Source organism: Cyprinus carpio, chromosome A13 (genome assembly GCF_018340385.1).
Source record: "Cyprinus carpio isolate SPL01 chromosome A13, ASM1834038v1, whole genome shotgun sequence".
Lineage (NCBI taxonomy): Eukaryota > Metazoa > Chordata > Actinopteri > Cypriniformes > Cyprinidae > Cyprinus > Cyprinus carpio.
The window spans coordinates 13,845,815-13,863,586 of record NC_056584.1 but is presented as its reverse complement, the minus strand read 5'-3'; the positions used below and the strand labels follow the sequence as shown (position 1 = coordinate 13,863,586).

The window sequence follows — 17,772 nt, the reverse complement described above, 5'->3', positions numbered from 1 at the left end:
AGTTCAGCTAGTACTCGGGCCGGATGAAGATGATTGGCGGGGCAGATTTGGACCAATTGAATAGGTTTAGCCCAAGAGACAACCTCCCGCTCTCTCTCTGAAGCCAACAAGGAAGTGACTAAAACTGTAATTCATCGACTGGCCACTTGAGGCTGGCTGCAAAAGGGAGTCAGTCCCATAGACTCCCCATGTTAAAATGCCCAACTTTACAGCAGAAAAAAAACCGTTTACTGCCTGGTTCAAAAAAGGATTTTGGTCTATATAGCTAATTTTGCCCTTCAGGACAACTGTGAGGGGGGTGAATTTTTTTACAACTCATCTGTTTAAATTAAATTAAGCCTTAAAGTTCTGCATAATTAAGGGCATGGCCACTTGAGTGACAGGTGGATTGCCGCTGCTGACACTGTCGACGCGTTAGGTGGGCGTGGCTTCAGCAACCAGCTCCTGCCTTTTTGCCCGTTTTCGATTATCCGGGAGTGACGCGCGGTGACACGCTGCCAAGATGGCGACGGCAGCCTCCGCCCACTTTGCGCTTCAAAAACTCTCCACAGGAATCTACGGATGATGTCACAGACACTACATCCATGTTTTTATACAGTCTATGGTTTAGCCCAAATTTATCTAGTTTAGTATAATCAACTTGTTGTTTTGTTTGTCAAAATGATTTAAGTGGGATTTTTTTTATATTAATATATTTTTTAAAAATATTATTTTACTGAAGTTTTATTTAAATTTTCTTATTTTTAAACAAGCAGTTGCATTATACATATATGCATTGTGCATAATGATGTACACAACTGCTTGTTATATATAATAAACATATATAATGAAAAAACACGAAAAGACTATCAGTACTGTCACTAGAATAGCTATTACTCATTGAGTTCCCACAGCACTGGCAACACTTTTCTGCATGGTAACCACAAAATTCAAAAACAGTGCAGAACCTCCTCCAAACATAGCTGAACATTAAACATTAACATTTCTCTCCCTTTGCTGAATAACACTTGCCCCTTGCAAAGCATGACGAGAACCCCAGATCTAGTGCCCAGTTAGGTAGGTATACAAAAATGATTTGTGTAGGTTTAACAAAAATAAATAAATTAAACTAAAGTTTTAAATATCAAGTTTTAAAATTAAATATTTTAAACCCTTGAAGAAATGCTTTTTTGCCGCACTTTGTTTTAAATAGTTCCTCTGTAAGCATATGGACATCATGCAGAAGTCATATGAAGTCAGGGAATCCCTCTCTTACAATCACTAACCACAGAACGCATGATGACTGCATGGAAACAAAAAGAGTGGTTTTATATTATGCTTGAGACGCACATCTGTTCTTTCAAACATCAGACAGATGTCTGCTTCATTCACAGGAAAGAAGCAGAGGTCTGAACAGGAAAGAGAAATGCATGTACTATAAATTTTAATTAGCTGTAAATTTTAAAGGCAAGATTAGTTGTTTCCTACATGAATTTTGGAAATGGTTTAACCACATTTCCTCTTTAATGTGTGGTTTGAAATGTATCTACCTGCTTGTGTAACCCTGTAAGACTCTGACCTTTCACTTTGTTCCCCAACCTTTGTTTTTTTTCACATTTTCACTTCACTTTTATTGTTCAAAAGGGCATTTACATATCTGATATGATGAACAGTGTCACGTATTACCAGCTAAATGCCACGCTTTCTACCTGTTGTACCATTTTGTCATGGAGGGTTTCAATTTCCACTGAAATAAGAACATATGTGACTCTAACATCTTAAACAGGAACAGTAAAAGTTTAGCAGTGGAAAATTATATAAATTAGTATGTAGCTAATTCCATACATACCACTCACAACTTCTGTTTATCCGAATGTAGGTCAGTAGCATGCCCTTAAAAGAAGTAAATTTTTAGCATACTTTTAGAAAGAGTATTCCTTAAAAAATCACGTCTTTATGCAATTTCATAATTAACATCTATTGTCTTTGAAATATAGTTAAAGTGTAGTGTCGAAGTATACTAACAACCGGTAAACTAAGATTTAATGTAATTTCTATTCTATTCCAATTTTATACATTTGCATTTTTAAAAATTTAAATATAATACACTACAGTTAAAATTCTAATCAAGTACTTTACATGTGCTTTAGTATGTTAGTCACCCATTCAAAAGTATGTGAACAACTTTAAAGCATGACAAAAGATTTAATAAAACAATCATTATAAATTTAGGTATTTGTGGTAACATAACAACAAGGTTCCAGTTGATAACTCTATTTAATGCATCAAATAATATTAACTAACTGAGCATGTTAGTTTATGTTAACTAATGTAGTTAACTAATGTTAACAAATAGAACCTTATTGTAAAGTGTTACCAAATGTACTTTAAATTCATAACTTTCAAATTGACAAAGTGTACTCGCTTGAAGTAAAATTAAGTGGCCTTTAATTTTAGGACTAAAATATCTGCAAGTACAGTTTTTCAAAAACATACTTTTAAGATTTGAATAACACTTCTTTTTCACAAGTGTGAAGAAATTGTAACTGTTTATATTATTTGCATTTAGCTAGTAACTGATCAACAGACCACAAATATAATAAAATAGTATACACCTTCCTTTATAATGCAATGTACATACAGCAAGACTAGGATAACATTTGCCCTCAAATCTCAGGTGTCTTTTAGCTCTTTTGTGTGTCCACCATGTGCTCATTGACTGCATGGGAGTCTAAAGGCCTTCAGATGGGAAGGGTCAGGTCTACTTTTGTTGGACGACTTTCATACCTTTTATGGACCTTGACATTGTTATTTACTTGGCAGTCTATGTGACAGTCTCAAGCTTCCAGGTTTTCATCCAAAATATCTTAAATTGTATTCTGAAGATGAACAAAGCTTTTACGGATTTGGAACGACATGGGGGTAAGTGATTAATTACAAAATTTTCATTTTGGGGTGGTGTATCCCTTTAAAATACCTTTGACCCAGTTGCCATGGTTTCATTATCATTCCCTACAGCTGTTCAGACAATACCTGCCCCACGCTGTTGTTCACGCCATCTGCACCCCCCTCTTTTGTGAGGTCTGTGCACTCGCAGTCAATTCCCAGGAAGGACAAAGACAATGTCCGCTCACCTTTACTGAAAGAATCTCAAAAAATGATTTGTGCATTGCCTGTGAGTCACTGCATTCTGAGAAAGTACAGAAATGATCACACAGCCAAGAAAAAAATCATAGTTTGTTTGATTTATTTCGTCAGGAGATAAACAATAGATTAAGCTCAAGACATTCAGCTCTTTCTTTCTGATTGGTGTTTGCTTTTGTCACTGGATGCATTCAGTGTCATGTGTTCTGTGACTTCCCAAATCAATTAATTCAGAAATGCAAGTTCACAAAAACAGATAATTACATGACTCAAATTAGAGCAAACTGGTTAATATTTTGATCAACTTTCAAAAGGTACTAATTTTGACCAATCTGATACTAAGATGTACTAATATGCACATTTTTGAGAGTGAAAGCACATCTCTTTATTTGTATTAATTTATCAACCATCACGTGAGGAATAATTTATGAGGAACAATGAGTAGAAGCCATTTTCCAATAATTTGGAAATTTATACTGTGCGGTATATTTGTATCTTTGCATAATATCCCTACTTTTAAAAGGTATGTTCTATTACCCCCATTAATGATGAATGTGCAGAAAATCAAATAGCTTTAGCTGGTTGTACTTGACATTTAGGATATTTTTTTGTGCTCAAACTTCCTTGTTCTTTGCCCTTTATCGCTGGATGACAGACAGAGGTGTAAAAATACTGACAAATTGAATGCAAAGTGAAAGAATTCATATTGTATCAAAATTATCTAGCCAAAACATACTTGAATGCAGGTCTGGAATTGTGCTTGACCACATATTAAACTAAAACCTGTTACCAGAAATTGCATTTAATTTCAGAAGAAGCTGGTTTTAAAATTTGAGATACAGACTGATTGTCGACTATGTTCCCATTTGAGTCAAGTTTGTCCATCTTCAGGAAAGTCTGTAATTAAAATATATTACTTTAGGTCAGATTTTGTTGTGATGGATGACCTTTTGTGTCCAGATACAGTTTACAACTGAATGCATATCATTGGCTGGAGAAGTTCAGTCTGGAGTGTAATTTGATCAGATTGTAACCTTAGTAAAAGAGAAAGATTCACGTCATGATGACCAGCAAAAACCATTGTGAAATGGAAATGTAACTGAGTAAGAATTCAGAATTCTCAAGTAAGTACTTAAATCTCTTAAATAATACAAGGAAGTACAAAGTATTTACACCTCTGCTGTTCAGTCTTATTTGGAAAAACACCTACTTCTGTTTTATGTTTGTAGAGAAATGTAAGACTTTTAGGATGCATTAAATTGATCAAACAATTTTAAAATGTTTTAAGACTTCTGTTTCAAAAAAATAATAAAAAAATGTTAATCTATTGAACTGTTTATTCATCAAAGTTTCAAATATTCAACAGCACAACTGTTTTCAGCATTGATAACAAGAAATGTTTCTTGAGCAGCAAATCAGCATATTAGTATGATTTCTGAATGATCATGTGACACTGAAGACTGGAGTAATGATATAGAAAATTCAGCTTCACCATCATAGGAATAAATGACATTTTAAAATATATTAACATAGAAAATAGTTATTTTAAATTGTAATAATATTTCACAGTATACTACTGCTTTAACTTTATTTTGCAGCCTTGATGAGCATAAGAGACTTCTTTTAAAAACATCTCAAAATCATACCAACCCTAAACTGTTGAACAGTAGTGTCTAATGTTTTGACTCGAATGCGTCTAATTTTCTCACCGAAACAAAATCTCTAAAGATCCTGTTACATGTCAGTTACATTAACAAATATATTCAAACAGTGCCAGCATTACCATTTAGTTCCTATATGCATTAACATAATGTTTAAAATAAAATTTGTTAATATTTAAACACCTCTACTCTATAGCCAATGGAGGTTCAGTATAAGCAATGAGTATAGTTCTGTGTGCTATCAGGCAATTTGGGCAGATGGTATTTTAAATATGAACATACTGATTATTTTGTTTTTGTATCTTAAGTAACATTAAAAGACTGTGCCTTTCAACCCAAGACAAGAAAACACAACTATATCATCAAATAATGTGGTTTAGATGGAGCAGGGCCTGCAGGAAGAAGGTGTTGAGCCTTTCTGCCTCAGAGGTGAAAGCACAATGAGTTCTCTCACAACAACCCTTAAAGATTGATACAGTCAGCTGGTCTGGCTCAGTCACATGTTTGGTGTGGGTGTGGGTTTAATAAGGAAGTACACAGACCTCTATAATGCAGAACAAGCTGCTGCTGGTATGTTCTTGTGTAGACTGCTAATAATGGTTCATCTTTTAAAGAAAGTGGTTGGCACTTTATCCAAATGTTAATGTTTAGAAAGTATGGACAGTCCCAAACAAATTTTTGTTTGTATAATAAAATAAAAGAGGTTAATTTTAAAATGATTCATTATTATTACCCCTGCAACAAATATTTAATTAAATTTATACAAAATATTTATCCACTCTGCTCTTTTTGTCAAGAAGAGGAAGAATCTCTTTCTATTTCTGTCCTTATACCAAACAATGCTGGCTTAAATTTTCAGCATCTTTACTTCTTGTATTCTTTCATCTATGTAACATTTCAGCAGTTAAGGTTCTCTTTCAATCTGTGGTTTCTGACAATAGGGAGCTAGACTTTATTTGTATGATGGGAAAATTCCACATTCACAAAGCGTGATGCCTTAACTTTAAACCTAACTGTAAAATATTTACTTCTGATTTACTTTTGCTTTACTCATCACTTCAAAGAATCTCCTCTAATATAAAAGCCTTTAAAACATCCAATATTATAAAACAATTTATAAATAAGTTCTAACTTTTATGATTGTATATTTATTTAATTGCATTTTAATTGTTATTGTATCCCCCGTATGTTTTTGTTATAATGTTTATCTGTTTCTTTCTGATATGGTATATATATATATTCTTGGGTAGTATGACACGTGCTGTTGTGAAGCAACAAGCAATATATTTTCAGAGCAAGGCCATGCTCACTCCATTAGATATTCATGAAATAAACTTAAACAGCCTTTTTCTTATTAAAATGATGAACATTAAGATGAAGTAGCTAGAAAGAGTTTAGTGACCACAAATGTATGTATGAATGAATGAATGAATGAATCAATCAATCAATCAATCAATCAATCAAACAATAAAAGATCAAGACAGTTGTCTATAACATTGCTTAGAACAATATTGTGGGAATGGAAACACATTATTTAGGGCAAATTTTCTTGGAAGCAACTTTACTCAAGTTCATCTTGTTTTCTATTTGGGAATTAAGTAAATCAGATAAATTCATTTCATATAAATAATTTTATATATATATAGTGCAAAGACATTCCTATAAGTTACTTACTACAATGCAAGACAGTTAAAAAAAGGTATTTATTAAAGGTATTTATATAAATGATATACCATTTTAAGTAAATCACAAAAAAGTGTGTTCATACTAGAAACAACAACAACAACATGAAATAAAATTTGCGAAATTGAAATTAAAATAAAGCAGTTTTTGTTGTTTATTTTTATGCACTATACTTGTGCAACAAAAAGGAATCATTTGAGCCTGTTACCAAAACCAGTCTGAACGATTTGTTCAAGAGAATCGAAAGTGAGTGGACAGTAGGATTGAACTGAACACTTGACGGATAGGGCAAAAAGTTACTTTAAAAGCCGAATAATTTTACAAATAAATCGTGCTGTACCTAATGTGTTTATTACTTTATTGTACGACAGTTTTATCAACACTTTTCATCCTAAGTTCTAAATAAGTAACCAAAAGAAAAACAACAACAACAACAACAACAACAAAAACTTAAAAGCAAACAATATGTGCTTAAATATAGCTTTTTAGAACGTCAGGAACCACATGAAAAAGGTAAAACGTAACAATGTACAAGAAAAGTTGACCTGGTTGTTTGAACCGGTTCTTTCAAACGAACTGTTCAAAAGAACCGATTTCGTGGAAACGATTCAGACATTAAGATTCACCCACAGAAAACAGAACACGAAACATCCCCCGGAAACAGCCCTTCGTGCAACATGATTGGTGAATTTTCAGAGTGGCGTCATATACCCGCGCTTTGTTTGGAACGTCAGCTCGTTGGCGGGATTCAGGCTTCGGGAAGAGACACACAGCGATTGTTTTGAGATGTTAGTTTGTTTTTAGATTACATTTACATGTAATAAATATATAGTTAAGACATTTGATATTATTGTAACATACGTGTTTAATGTTAAATACGCATGAGAACATTTGTGACAGAAAGCAAATGATGTTACTTAAACTATGAACTATGTTAGCTAGTTAAACTAGCATTATTCAAGTTCAGGAATTATAGTTACCGTTTATGAACTTTCATGAGAGCTGTAACGTCACTGTGGCGTCTTTATGTGTATTTATTGATTGTCAACTACTTTGTCTTATGCTTATAATCGCTGTAACGTTAGGTCTGTCAGTGCTTTTGAATGGGTCAGATCTTAAAGGTTTTAAAAGATGTCACATTGTCCAGTTTTAGTAAACTTATTGTTAAAACTCTGTGTCTAGAATTGCAATGCAGTTTCCAGGCAGAAGAAAGAAGGTGATCGGCAGCTCTCAGAATGATCTGTATGATCACTGTCTTCAGTTCTACGGACAGCCTCCTCTGGAGAACATCTCTCTCACTGAGTTTGAAACCTTCGCAGTGGAGAGGCTGAAATGTGAGTCATCTGCATGGCCTAGGTGTTTTAAAGAGCCTTTGAATTAAAAAAAAAAAAATGTTCCAATAATATATATGTATATATAATTATGATGTGCTTTTTCAAGTGCTCAAGTCTGTGGAAAACATTGGGGTGAGCTATGTGAAAAATTCTGAGCAGTACGTCAAGAAACTGGACGCTGAATTTTCAAGTCTGAACTTCCCACTCAGGACAGAATTGGTGAGAACATGTTTTTCATATACACTTTTTTTTTTTCCTCATGCTGCACATTCACTACATACATTTTTGTTAATGAATCATTTTGTTAAAAGAAACATTTTTTCTTCAAAACATGCATTTGTCTATAATGAAACAAACTATCCTATGTACGCAACACACATACACAACTTAAGAAAAGTGGATGGATATTTCATTTTACTATATTTTGCTCATAAGTCATAGAAAATTACATTTTATGTTGTCTTTATGCTTTCAAACTTTTTAAATGAGTACACTCATATTATTTTCTAACTCTTTCTTTCTTTTTTCCCCCAAACAATATGCCCTAATCACTCAGGGTGACCGGAGGGTTCAGGGAGGAACATCTGAATATGAGAAACGAAGAAAAGACCATATCTCCCATTTTATTCTACGCTTGGCTTATTGCCAGACGTAAGTGTTAGTCGTGTGTAAATCAGGATGTACTGTTTGGTATGGCCATTTATCATTTTTTTTTTTTTTTTTTTTTTTTTTTTTTTTTATGATTCAAATTTTTTTTTTTTGTGTGTGTGTGCTGAAACTTAAGCAATGAATGTTTATTTATGTAATTTATAATCTAAGTTGAAACTAAACAGTATGTTTAATACATTATATAAAGTGTATATATTAAGGATCATTTATAGGTATATTTTGAAATGTAAGGTATAAAGTAAACCATATACTTTTATTTCATTTTAGGGAGGACCTGAGACGATGGTTTATCCAACAGGAAATGGATCTTTTCCGTTACCGATTTGGTGAACTAACTTCAAAGCACAAGACTGACTTCTTGCATAAAAACAATCTGAAGTACGAGACGGTGAGACTGCTTTACATATTAATTTAATTGTTGAAACCTCCCACAATTCACTTTCTTTTGATTTTATCAGAACAGTCTGTGTATTTAATTTTAGTTTACAAAAACTGAAAAATATCTGATAAAACTAACTTTATCTATCCTTCAAACCTTCATCTATAAAACTTTCATTTCACTTTTTATTTCTTATTTGAAAGATCCCATCATGATCATTGATGTTTTAGAAATGTACAGGTCTGGGCCAGTGTGTTTTCACGTACAGTCCTGTAGGGGGCAGTTCTTCACTAAAAACATTGTTCATCTTTCAGTTCATGTCTTTCAGTTCCACTCTCTTAACATTCCTAATATGATTTCAGAGCTATGCCTGAATGCTCATATTTTCTAGCCGTAAATAAATGCTAATGCCATTATGCCACTGAATAAATGTTAAACAATATATTTTGTCATAACCTTTTTACATGATAATTTAAAGATGCTGTGTTTCTTTGAATTTGCTCTCTGAATTGTGGCGATAAATGCTTTTTGTCTTTGCCAAATGTTGTCCTTGCTTTAGCTCTTCTAGTTCAAACTAAATGTCAGCTGTGCAATTTTTTCCCCCTTTCATTTTACAGGTGAGTGCAGAGGAAAAGAAAAGCCTAAAAGACAAGCTCATCACCTCCAGTTATGGATTAAGTGGAATCACAGTGGAAGAATATGACTTCTACAAAGTAAGTTAATTGTAACATCTTCATTATAAAAATGATACAGAGTTCTGAAAAGCTATTTAATGCTGAGTCTCTGTAACTTTGTAAAAATAAAAGACAGCAGGCTAGAAAGGTTCATCTTAAATCATTAAATTAATTTAAAACAAGTTAAAGTTTATATTGCATATTTAGTACTTGTCTAAACTAGAATGAGATTTTATTAGAATTTATTTATTGACTCGTCTGTTAATCTTTTAAAAATAAGTGTAAGCTGTAACATTTTGATATTATGTATGTGCAGTATGTAACTTATTATTTTTCTGAATCAAAGGTCCCATTTCAGGATGCCCTGGATTTAGTGCGCACAAGGAAAGTCTACTTGCTGGCTGGAAATGCCTACATTCCCCACCACGAAATTGTCACGATTGTCCTTAATGACTTCCGAACAAGACTTTCCAAAGCACTTGCGGTAAGTAACAAAATTGGAGCCCCGTCACACAACAATCGGTGTTCAGCACTAGAGATTCGTTTGTAAGTGGCGAGATGGATGTTGTAAACAGGGCCTGTGCTATGTTACTTTGAAGGAAGGCATTATTAGAAGGGATTTTACATTTGGTTTTGATTGAGAATGGTTTCAGATTCACTCAGAGTTCAATGATACAAAACTACCCACATTTAACTTGTATTCCTTCACTAAAACTCGGGTTCATGGGGGGTTATTGTAAGCTGCAGAAACAGAGCGTGTAGCTCACAGTTAGAGTTGATAGGGGGCTGTGTTAAGGCGGTCTTCGAAGTCTAGAAAGGTAACACAATCGAGAGGTTATAGCAGTCATGAGATTGCTTTTTTTTTTAAAGTGTAGAAGAGTGGGTGTAAGAGATGATAGTTTAGAGAGGCTTAACGTAAAGTGCTTGATGGCACACACTGAGATGTCATGGGTCATTTCCACCTTCAGACGGAGATTAAAAGGCGACTAGAAGATGGAGGATGTCACAGGGAGGGTTGTTGGTCAGGAAATCAAAAGCAGCTTTTCTGTTAGCTCCTGCCAAGATTGCTGTAACCCACCGTGGAGGCATCTTGTTTTTTTTCCTCCAACCCTGCCAAATGGCAGCAAAATGTGCTTCCCTGCGATAGGCTATTATCCTTTGAAAGATGACGCATGTGTTTGTATTCCTACCATTGAGTTTCTCCCCTTGCATCATATTTAGGATGCATGTTAATGTGATGTGTGTCAGGATATTTCCAGCAGACGGCACACTGAGGGCTTTTCATGCTTGAGCTTAGCTGATTCCTTGTTGTCTTTTGTGCAGCAGCATAACCACAAACATTAAAGTACAGGATCAAACAGGTGCTGATATTTTGAAAATAGTTAGGCACACTGTACTGGAAATGCTAAATTGAAGAAATATATTACAATACATACATATATACATACAGTATATATATATATATATATATATACACACTGTACACACACACACACACGCACACACACATATATGGGGTCAGTAAGTTTTTTTATTTTAAGAAATTATTTTATTTAGCAAGAATGCATTAAGCTGATCAAAAGTAAACCATTTATAATGTTATAAAATATTAAAAATAAATGCTGTTCTTTTAAACTTTATATTCACCAAAGAATCCTGAAAAACATGTATCATAGTTTTTACAACACTGATGATAACAAAAGAAGAAATGCTTCTTGAGGATATTAGCATGTTAGCAAATCATCAAATTAGAATGATTTCTGTTTTTGATCAAATAAATTCAGAATTGGTGAGCATAGGAAACATCTTTCAAAAACATCTTACAAACCACATGTATTTATGTTTATATTTATATTATTTACTTTGTGTAGATAAAGCAGTTTAATATATCTACAGTGCTTTGTTTTTCCATCAAGGTTTTGTTAAGCTTGAATTCATCTGTTATTTTACTGAGGTTATGTATAAAATCACACTCTAAATATAAAGTGCAGTTTAAATATTTAATTTATCTGCAGAATGGTGTGGTGGCTGTTAAGGTAATAGCTGCCTGTTTGTCATCTTCACTCCATTAATATCTGAGATTCAAATGTGAGTCTCTGATGGTAAACAATGCAGCAGCAGCAGGTTTAATTGCTGCTATAACTGGAGAAATTAACATGTGCACATGATATAGGGAACAATAATAAATTTGGGCAGCTTTGTGAACTCAGATTACTTAACAACATTAGTCTGCCCAGCTTGGGTTTAATTGGGCATTTTAATTGAAACTGGGGAGCGGTTGTGTTCGGTTGATCGCTGGTAAGTGGAGAAGAGACAGGCTTTATGCATTTAGTGCTGGCATGTAGTCTGCATAAATTTCCTTGTGCTTCTGGGGTTGAATGTTCTTTGTGCTAGTTGAAGATGTTTTTTAGGAAATGTGTTTTGTGCCATGCTGTTTCTGAGTTTTGTGTCGCACCTGAATGTTGGGCATGAAGATCTGTCATAGATGGATGATGCAAAATTAAGAAAGTCCCATCTCAGCATGGTAAATTATCTTTCAGCTTGGCAGATTTTTCTCTTTTCGTCATCTACATGCCATCTCGTCAAGGCCAGCCATCACACTGAGTCTGCCAGGCATTTGGATAGCTGGTGGGATGGGTTTTATTTCAGCAGAATGTTCTCTGAGAAAAGTCATTTGAATTATTATTCGGTAAGCTCTTGTCCGACCGAAGCGGAGAACAGACACTGCTAGTCCACAGTCTCGCTCCTGCCAGTATATTGAAGTTGTATAAGTCTGAGCAATAATCCATCCTGGCTAATGAAAGCATATGCTGCCTGCACATTTTTTTTCTCATTCAGGATGGCCATGCTAGAAGAAAATGAAATGTATCAATCTTCATATTCCCGATGACTCCATAAATCAGGATTGGAATGGGTCTTTTATGATAATCCGAATCATTTCCAGTGAGATTGTCTAAAATCAATTGCTTGGTTGAAAATCCTTAGTTTAACTCTGAATGTCCATCTTAGTAGAGCTGCCACTGACCGGTAATTGTTGCTGGTGAGTATTTTCAAAAGTGATAGAATGCATTCACTCAGTATTTTTGTTTCTTTTATTAGGGCTCAAGCCTGGAGGGCGAAGAGCCCTATTGTTTTCCTTAGGATTATTATTTTTTTTTTTTTTTATTTTTATTTTTTTTTTTTTATTCTTCTAATTTTTTTTCCAAGGTTTCGGGGGCTTTTGGGGCCCTTAACATGCTCAAAAACTCTTGAAAATTGGCACACACCTTGGAATCTGCGGCCATTAGGGCCGGGCAGAGACTGATACACGGGCGTGGCACAGGGGCTCTACAGCGCCCCCTGGAATATTGAGGGCCATATATCATGCATACTTACACGTATACATATGAAACTCGGTACACATGTAGATCTCATCAAACCAAACAACTTTCACACTGCATGTCATAAGCTCTGCCCAACAGGAAGTTGGCTATTTAGGGTTTTGTGAAAAACACATGCTCTGGAATTTGAAATACTCCTCTGAGGAACTCCACCCGTTTGCCACAAAACTCGGTGAACATGATCTCAAGACATTGGGGATGCTAAATTGCGAAGATATTTTTGATATCTCGAACGGTTTGTCCGTGGCGAGGCGTTGAAATTATGGCGAGAAACAGGAAATGTCTAATAACATCAACATACACTACCTGAGTTTGATCAAACTTCATCGGTTTGTTCGATGTATGATGCCGATCGCATATATGTGACTATTAGGAGTCAAAGTTACAGCGCCACCAACTGGCAGCAGGAAGCGTGTCATTTTCAAAATGCTTTGAATTCAGCATCTTATTTTTACTCGATTTGCTTCAAACTTCATCAGAATAATGACAAAACACGGCCGATGTAAATCTCTTGTGGGGATATTGATATCTAATATAGTGTTGCCGTGGCAACGTGTCAAACTTGAATGTTCTGTTCTGGTGATTTTTAGGCAGATAACTAGCTCAGATTTACATTAAACTCGAAACAGATATCAGTATTAAAGATAGCTAGACCATGGCAAAAGCTTTTAAAAGGGCGTGGAAGAGCCACTCTATAGCGCCACCTTTTGTCAAAAGTGAGGGGGTTAGTTTTAGCTACAGACACCAAACTCAATACATGAATTGTTCTTATCAAGACGGACAACTTTCTAATTCACAGTCATCAGCTACGATGAACAGGAAGTCAGTTATATTGATTTGAATATGGATTTTTGGAAAAAAATAGCTGTGAATTAATGCATACTGCTCAGAGGAGAATTACAGTATACACACCAAACTTTGTCTACATGATGCCAAAACATTGAGGAACTTAAATTGCGAATGGATTTTGGATAGCTTGAACGGTTTTGCCGTAGTGATTTATTGAAATAACAGTAAAAAAGTAAACATAAATTGTCTTATATGTCTTAAAGTGCAGCTTCCAAACACTTAAAAAAATTTATATATAGAGGACAAGTCATTCTGAGCAAATATGCATAGTTTCACGACTTTACAATGTTCTATGGATAACAGAAAATTAAAAAAACTGTCAGTCATCTGATCTCACTCTGAGGCCAGTCTCTCTGTGTGAGAAAAAGGAGGGGGCTTAGTCACTCTGATGACTCTGCCATTGCCCTGTGAAGAATGTGTGTGCGCTGAGTGTATGTGTTAATCGTTTTTGATGTTACAAAGGTTATTTAGTCAGAAGCAATGAACACTTGTATTTTTCTTTGACAGCATTAGATTTATTATTATGCTTTCACTTTAAGAACCAATCACGGGTTTAATATACACATGCCTTTTATTTCTGAACTGTTAACGTTAAGACATATGCCTAACCGACTGTGTTTTACTAGGATATTCCCCAAAACGCGCATTTAGATGTAATTATGTATTCATTGATCCATGCACAAAAAAAAGCGGAAGATAGCTCAGTTTAGTATTCGCGCGTGCGGCTGTCTGTGTGCATGCACGCGCTTCAGATGTGTGCGGTGAAACACACAGCGCTCGACTGTTCCGCGAACAATCCCGAGCGTTTTATATGCTCACCTTGTGCCTTATACCGAGTCCTAATCGGTGAGTTTGGAAAGAGAATGCAGCCGTTGACGGACATTATGTGAAAATGTAGACAGTGCCAAATAAGCTGGCCTATTTATATAACAGATATCTATATTGTACGTGTGCTATCGATGAATCGATCCATATCGATGAATCAATACATCCCTAATATATCAAACGTAAATAACTGCATAGACATCACTGTTTAAAACTAAATATAGATTAATCGTTTTTGATGTTACAAAGGTTATTTAGGTGGGTTTTTTTAGGTGCTATCGATGCATCGATCCATATCGATGAATCAATACACCCCTAATATAGGCTATGTGTGTGTGTGTGTGTGTTTCAAAAAATATATATATAAAAAAAAATAAATATATATATATATATATATATATATATATATATAATATATATATATTATATATATATATATATATATATACACACATTTCAATACTGTCATAGGTCAGTATTTAAATGAGTTTGAAATTATTATTATTATTATTATTATTATTATTATTATTATTATTATAAACCTATGCAATTATATATATATATATATATATATATATATATATATATATATATATATATATATATATATATATATATATATATATATATATATATATAATTGCATAGGTTTATAATAATAATAATAATAATAATAATTTCAAACTCATTTAAATACTGACCTATGACATCCTGTGACATGAAATTTATCTGAATTTACACAACTCACGATGTAACAGTAAAACAGATAAGCTAACAGATGAAGACCAAGCTGTAATGCCGGCAAAAAATATTTTACAAATGCTTATAGATCAATAAAATCATTAAAAATTCTTTGCACGGCGTGCATCATTATTAGGCACTTGATATTCAGATGATATTTTCCAAGCACATATATATATATGCCCTTTTGGAAAAATGGCTCTTAACCAAAAATAAAAATTTTGCTTTTTGGTCAAAAAAGGTTCCTGACCCCTGTTCCAGAATCTGGCAGTAAGTTTGGGGAGCGCATTTTTATTCCATCTTCTATTCTGAAAAGTCTTAATTCTTAATTCTTTTGCAGTTAACTTGTGTTCTTTTCTCCACCTTTTTTTTTTTTTTTTTCAAACTCCACTGTCCCAGTCAGCATTTTTTTTTGTCCAATGATCATGTCGAAATTTTGCAATTTTCTATATTGCAATAGTTTTGAATAATTCTCATGGGGATTTAATAATTTTTGACTTTTCAGTCCGAGTTAAAACTCTTTTTTGGATCATTTCACCTGTAAAAAAAGCCTAATAATTCTGCACACCTGAATATAAGGAGTTTTTCTCTTCCAGCCTTCATGGACAATTATATATCGCTCATAAATGATTAAATACAAAATTAATGGTAGTTATTAAGATTGATGTCATTGGGAATTGGTAAAATGTGCTTGGAAAAAAAAAATCAGAATATCAACATGCCTAATAATTGTGCACACAGTGTAAATCAATAAAGGTTTTAAGTAACACTTTATAATAAGGTCTAATTTGTAAACATTAGTAAATGAACATGAAAAATATATTTTCACAGAATTTATTAATGTTTGTTGATTTTAGTTCACAGTGCATAACTAATGTTAACAGATATATTTTTTTTTTAAAGTTTTGACTATTAACTGACATTGACATGCAATATAATTATTGTTCATGTTAGTTAATCTTAATAACTGAAACCTTATAAAAAAGTGTTACTAAAGTATTATGTATTGTTCTCTGTGTGTGTCTTTCATAGTCTTGATGGTTTGGATTAACCCTTTAATTGCCGAATCCTTAAAACCAGACTGCCATAGAGTTACTGTAAATGCATGTGCCCGCTGGGCACAGTTTTCCTGATGCCACCGGGGCGGCGTTTGCACTGATGGCTTGAGCCCGCCATCGCTCCAACGTCCCATATTCATTAACGTCTCTTTTGTAAGGTAAAGAATGACAGTGTTAGATAAATTAGATAAGGCTAAGTTTGGCTCTAAACCAGAATTTTTGGTTGTTACACAGACTAAATTGGTAATTGAACCAGTTTCTTGGCCACTGAGAAGATTTTGAGGTTTTGTAAGGATGGCTTGTTGTCCTTCCAGGCTAGTGCTGCATTGCCATCGAAAATGTTACATTCATCATTATCTTGCACACCCATTTTAATGCTTTTAAAACATAAGTTTTCTGCTTTCTTTTTGTGCTGTATTCTAGTTTTATTTATTTATTTATTATAATTAATTAGTAAGTTATATGTTTACTCTGGATATTTTATAGATGTAATCACCAGCCAAGTTTGCTGACTTGATCATGTCAGTGTAATTTCTCATTTAACAGAGCCAGTCCTACTTCTGAATCTAAAAATATCATAAGTGCCCTCTCTGTGCAGTTTTAGGTATTGGAAAGTTAAGTTAGGTTAGATTTTGTGTTCATTCGAGAGTTATTACTGTAATTGATTTGGGATAAAATAATAAATGTTTAATTAAACAAGTATTAGTTAAATACTTTAGAAAGGAATCAAGTAAGTTCTAAAACAACTTTTTCACTTAAGATTTCCCCCTTTTTTAGTCTTTGTGAAACAGAGAAGCTGTATACACATGTACTGAAGTCTGCTGGATGAATTCAGTTCTGTCATCTAGGGATGATTATTTTTTTTCTTATTCAGGCTCTCATGTAGGTCGCTTTATCTGGTGTATACACTACCATTTAAAAGTTTGTGGTCAATAAGATTTTTTTTTTTTTTTTAAATAAAATAATACCTTTGTTCAGCAAAGAAAAAGAAAGTTTTATATCATTACCACACACACACAAAAAAAATTGTTTCAAATAAATGGTATTACATTTAAATCTAAATCTTACTGACTCCATACTTTTGAATGGTAGTGTATAAGGAAATAAATAAGATGTTTCATGATCTTAGATCACTGCTAGATCGAATCTTGACTGCAATAGGCTTCAGCGAGTTTATTGTGCTGTTTTGTGTTTTTAAGCCTCAACACGCATACAAATGCATTTGTCATATCAGCCATAAATGCTTATAAATAATCCATCAACATTGTGTTTACATTAGATCCAATTAAACCTGATCATTTCACATACAGCCTGTTTTCCCTTTGGGCTATCAAACAGAAATGACATTATGTATTTCTTTTAGCCGTAATTGCGGTGCATATCTAATAATTGTATT

General features: G+C 33.7%; 1 protein-coding gene across 2 annotated transcripts in view; it reads left to right on the top strand.

Moving 5' to 3' along the window:
* Nucleotides 1–7,126: 7,126 nt before the first annotated feature.
* The window catches only part of LOC109071986 (DNA primase large subunit-like), a 52,957-nt gene continuing 42,311 nt past the window's right edge, over nucleotides 7,127–17,772 (top strand). For both annotated transcript variants that reach the window (XM_042768892.1, XM_042768893.1), the window contains exons 1-7: nucleotides 7,127–7,255; nucleotides 7,650–7,801; nucleotides 7,908–8,020; nucleotides 8,358–8,452; nucleotides 8,738–8,858; nucleotides 9,467–9,562; nucleotides 9,870–10,007. In XM_042768892.1, coding sequence (XP_042624826.1) covers nucleotides 7,657–7,801; nucleotides 7,908–8,020; nucleotides 8,358–8,452; nucleotides 8,738–8,858; nucleotides 9,467–9,562; nucleotides 9,870–10,007 — 708 coding nt within the window. In that variant the 5' untranslated portion in view covers nucleotides 7,127–7,255; nucleotides 7,650–7,656. The remainder of the gene's footprint in view (nucleotides 7,256–7,649; nucleotides 7,802–7,907; nucleotides 8,021–8,357; nucleotides 8,453–8,737; nucleotides 8,859–9,466; nucleotides 9,563–9,869; nucleotides 10,008–17,772) is intronic.